We start from the raw sequence: 5,286 nt of genomic DNA on the forward strand, positions 1-5,286 counted from the left end.
CCCGTGCGGCGCGCCTGCGAGGCTCCGACCCCGGAGCGTGGACAGCCCCCTAGCGACAGGCCCATGCAGTTCCGCCAAAATGAGCATGATGGCGTCTCTCCCCTGAAACATTTCGTATGACACTGATAGATGCATAATTCAAGATTTCCAGAATCCAGATCAGACGTGGAGCAACATGGTCCCGTACGACTCACCAGCCACCAGATAAGACCAATAAGAACTGTATGCCAGACTCTCGAGCAGCAAGGAAAATCCATATTGTGGGCGATATAAATAAACATTATTAATCGAATCACAGCAAGTCAGACTGTAGATTAACTAATTGACATAATTGTTCAATAAAGCAATACAACAGCATATAGCTTAAGAAAATGAAAAATGATAATATACACTAAACAGGGGTAAATTATTACAAAATTGTTTCTCCAAAACTATTCAAAATTCAAAATGGTAAAGTTTACATGTCCATACTGGACAGCTAGGGCAAGCTGATTCATAAGTGCTGCCTTCAGGTATTCACGATTGTTATCAGCTTAGCCTCAGTTCAGAGCTGGCCGTCCTGCTTAAACCTTAGCTTTGGGGTTCTGTGCAATGGAACGTCTGCACGTCTTCATCAATTGGTAGAACAGGAACCATTGACTTCACAGAGAATGGGAGCAATGGAACTTAGTACCATGAGATTCAGTCTGGCAAAAAGCAAGTATCTACACTCAAAATGCCGGGTAAAGTGGAGTTACCCATGGAGGACAATCTGTCCTCCTTCCAGCAAGGGAGTAGTATGCCAGAATCTGTTTCTGATGCTCTGGGCAAGGTTCATCTTGGCCTGGAACAATATACTCAATGTTCCAGAAGGGGCGCACCATTGCCATAAGATCAGTTCCAGTTGGAGATGACCTGAATCCTTGCACCCACAGATACCTCAGTGACTTAAGCTCTAGTGCAGCCATAGCTAAAGCATGCTCACTAAAGTAACAACCCCTCAGCTCCAGTTTTTGCAAGCTCGGGCAGCCTTTTGATAATTGTATAATTCCATTATCAGATTCACCAACATTACCAAGCAACATATAACGAATGCTCTTGCTATATTCTCCAACATAGCCAAGACCAACATCAGATAGGGCCCCAGGTCTCACATAAAATGCAAACCTCCGGAGTTTGGTGCAACCTCTGAGCAAAGCACGAACCCCATTGTCCAGTGGCAATTCAGTTATATGTGCTTCTCTATCAAGAAGGACAAGGCGGAAATCATTAAGATTTTTGCTGCATGTACCAACCGCCTCTAGAGCTGCATTTGTAATGTCCGATACATGTATTGCCCAGTATGTCAACTCAGGGCAGCCTTGGGCTATAGCCATCAACCCAACCTGTGAAATCCTACCTTGTTCATCCTCAAGACCTCCTTGATCATCATCTCCTCTCTCTACTCTGAGCCTCTGCAATTTCTTGCAGGTCTGTGCAACAACTTGTAGTCCACGATCCCCTATGACATCCCTCACCTGTTTTTCCCAACAGAAAAAAGAACATCAATGCAGTATGCAACTTATAAAACAGGAAAGATAAAGGGCATCTACAAGAATGTTACAAAATACCTCTAAGGTTTCCAGATTGGGGCAGCGCTGAACTATCTGACAGTGTTCCTCTGTGGAAAGGAATGTAAACTGAAGGTCTAACTTCTTAAGTGCAGCAGCATATGGAAACAGTATCTGCATCTCATTTGTTCCCATGTAGAGCAAACTCAAGCGATGCAGTGAAGGAGGAAAATAGTAGTTCGCATAATTTCTACTTGCCACAGGTTGACCCTGCTCTTCAAAGGAACCACCAGCAAACTCTTGTAGTGTTTGTGCACTTCGGAACAAACTAACCAGATCAGGCATGAAACATTCACTAATCTTCAGGGTTTTCAGCCTTTGACAGTTGCGCACAAGGAGGGTAAGATACTCCGGGGATGCCCTGAGATCTGTCAGAAAGAAATTCAGTGTCTCAAGAACAGAATTGCTCGTAGCAAGCTCACGGATCCATTCATCATTTTCTTTCTCATCAATATTGCTTTCTTCCAGGAAAAGTGTTTCCAGTTTCCTGCACATGACAAGAGACATGGCAGGGTAAATGCAGAGCCCAAATCCAGAATGTAGGTTCTCCTAATAAAATCTACAGCCCTCATGACATTGTCTATTTCTATCACTCTTATAAGCTCCACCTAGCAAAGATGTGAAATATAGAAAGCCATAACAAATGGAATTAAAAGTTCATCACTTCCTAATTCCTGCTGCAAAGCTAGAATTATCTAGCAGTGATTCATAGATGTTTTAATGTTCAGAATCATAAACAAGGCACACATTAAGGCCAATCTCAATGTGGGTTTCATAGAGTTTCATGGGCATTCAATAAGCTGACATGGCAATGCATTGATTAAGAGAGATGATGAAAGTTTCATGGGAGTAGAGATAGTTTCATGGGGATGAAAATCTTCTGCACTGTTTCCAAATATGAGTGTGTTGGAAACTAGACCATGAAACCCCCAATGAGACTGGCCTAAATGAACCGTTTCCCTTTTCTTGGGACCGGGAAAGAACATTATCCACCCACCCTTCAGGAAACATCCCATCATAAATCCGTGACCTAATTAAACCTTAAATTACTTACCTACTTTTGGGGAGAATAGCAGGAAACGTAGATGAGCTAATTAAACCTTAAATTACTTACGTACTTTTGGGGAGAAAATAACAGGAAACCTAGATGAGCCTTAGTAATTAGGAGAGATGGGATTTTACCTGCAGGAGCGGGCGATGAGTGCGATGGAGGCCGTGGAGAAGCCGGAGCAGCGGTCGAGCTTCAGCGCGACGAGCATGTGCGCCTTGGCGCGGACGAGGATGTTGATATCGTCGTTGCATACTATCATCCTGCGCAGGTGGAGCTTCTTGAGGAAGTGGAAGGTGGCCGAGAGCTGTCGGATCCACGGCGACGCAGACCCGCCCCAGTCCTCGGAGATGAGGTTGAACATGGCCGCGCGTGGCTTTGCCTTGAGCTTCAGTGACTCGAGGCACGGGAAGCGGCGGAACAGACGCTCGGGTGTTGTGGAGTAGGCCATCGCCACGGTGACGTGCTTGCGGCTGAGCGCGTCGACGCGGCACCAGTGGCGGCAGACTAGCGAGATGGCGTCCCGGTCCCAGGGGTCCTCCACGTACCCCATCACTAGCCCCAGCGCCGTGTCCGGGATCCCAAAGCTCAGCACCCGCCCCAGCCGCCGCTCCCCGTCCTCGGCCTCGCCGCCCATAGTGCCAGCCGAACCGGCTACCGATTGCCGCCACCCGATCTGTTTCCCTCCTCGCCCTCTCTTGCTGCCGCCAGCGGATTTGCACGGGGTGGAGCCCGGGCTGTGGTGGTGTGGTGGACGGGAGGAGGAAGGGGAAAGGGAGGGTTGGGGAATTTAGGGGTTCCGGTCGGGGCGAGGTAGACGGTGGAACCTTTTGTCCGGGCGGTGTGCGGCTGCGCGAGGGGAGCGGCCACCCGCGTCACTGGGCACGAGCAGTGGATGGATGTCCAGCAATAGGCGACGGCGCGACGCGCCCGCCCGGCCTGACAAGTGGGGCTTGGGGCCATGGATATTTTTCTTTTCGATCGAGGGCCTATTAGGATAACCGTATCCCGTACTCCATCCTCAGGTTGGTCTATTTCTGTGCTATACTACCCTATACTACCCATTCAATATTATGTGACATGTCTCGTCTTCTCTGTTTATTAACTAAAAATAGACGGTGAATATTGATGACATAAAATTAAGTCAGGGCTAACGTGTGATGTCGCTTGAGGGCAAAGACAATATAGGCTAACAGTTTCACGTGGCCTTATCTTAGTCCTTGTTTATTTCCACCAACTTTGCACCTCTAAAATTTGCACAGGGTAAGATTTTTCATCACATCACATCACATCAAATCTTTAAACACATGCATGGAGTATTAAATATAGATAAAAAAATAACTAATTACACAGTTTGGTTGTACTTTGAGAAACAAACGTTTTGAGCCTAATTAGTTAACGATTAGACAATTATTATCAAATACAAACGAAAATACTCCAGTATCGCTACAGTGCACCGTGCTTTTTGGATGCCCCAGGTTTGGGCAACTAAACGCGCCCTTAGAAGCGCTTCTATGCAGAGGAAGTACTACTTGAGCATTTAAAGTCACAACGCGAGTACTGTCAGGCTAATGGCTTTGCCCTACTGCCCCACCTGCCTCCTTGTCAGTTTTGCTCAGAAGAAAACACGCAAGTGTTGTTGCTTTTCTGCCACAACGCGTGTTTGAGCTGTGGCTTGGTTGTTTTGTTAGGTGAAACGGTTGTTTCTTCTGCATGAGTCTATGACATGATGTGGGGCTAAAGTTCTAGTTGATGTGGACTATTTGTGCTGACGTGGAAGCGGGGATGTACGCCAGGGTGCAGCGTTGAGTGTGGCCTGAGCAAAAGTAACATCACATGTTTAGTTTGTGTGGTGACATAATGGTTGTGATAGGTACGGCTACAGCCAACCATTACCTATGAATCGTTCAAGTCTAAAATTGAAGTGGCCTCAATTATGAGACGACTACCTGCATCACTAGTTCTTGACATTTAGTAAGTACACAAGCTAATAATCACCAAATAATAATTCATTCCTCAAAAACAAATAGATGACCCTATATATCCTCCTTACATACCGGATAAAGCTATGCAAATATAACTAAAATTATACAAATATTGAGTATACCTCAATACTTTGCAACATAGTACCATGGATCTCATCAATTCAACATGGTTGCAACCAATCAAGCATGACCATCTTCAATTGCAATGAGCTTGTATCAAGGGTCATGCTTGAGGAGCAAACAATCCTAGTTATCATCTACGTCACTTGCGCTGGTTAATGGATGATTGCCCCTCAGTAGGCATCATTGAGATTGCATCTTAACGCGGCATGCACTATCAACTGATGAAACCATGGGCTATGCTCGGTTGTGATGGCTGTAATTACTGTTGTTGCTTGCATTGGTTACTGCTATGCAACTGTTGTTGTTGTTGAGTGGCTACCACAACAACAATGACAATCACTTATAAGCACAACCATACATTCACTTAGAACATTAGTTCATCCACTATATCATAGGGGGGGGATAAAATCTCAAAATATACGATAAAAAGGAAAAAGATTGTTGCTCGAATTGAATTATTTCCTTCACGCTTATAAGGCAAACTCTAGTGAATTACTTTGACTAGAATGACTAGGGTTTTAAAAATCTTTCCGGTAAAAGA

General features: G+C 45.4%; 1 protein-coding gene across 1 annotated transcript; it reads right to left on the reverse strand.

The window, feature by feature from the left end:
* Positions 1-280: 280 nt before the first annotated feature.
* On the reverse strand, positions 281-3,650 carry LOC136532807 (coronatine-insensitive protein homolog 2-like). Its single transcript, XM_066525394.1, has 3 exons — positions 2,772-3,650; positions 1,590-2,076; positions 281-1,496 (listed from the first exon to the last, which is right to left on the reverse strand). The coding sequence occupies exons 1-3, from the start codon at positions 3,272-3,274 to the stop codon at positions 711-713; spliced, it is 1,776 nt and encodes a 591-aa protein (XP_066381491.1). The 5' UTR covers positions 3,275-3,650; the 3' UTR covers positions 281-710.
* Between the last annotated feature and the right edge of the window lie 1,636 nt (positions 3,651-5,286).

Source organism: Miscanthus floridulus, unplaced genomic scaffold (assembly GCF_019320115.1).
Source record: "Miscanthus floridulus cultivar M001 unplaced genomic scaffold, ASM1932011v1 fs_718_1_2, whole genome shotgun sequence".
Lineage (NCBI taxonomy): Eukaryota > Viridiplantae > Streptophyta > Magnoliopsida > Poales > Poaceae > Miscanthus > Miscanthus floridulus.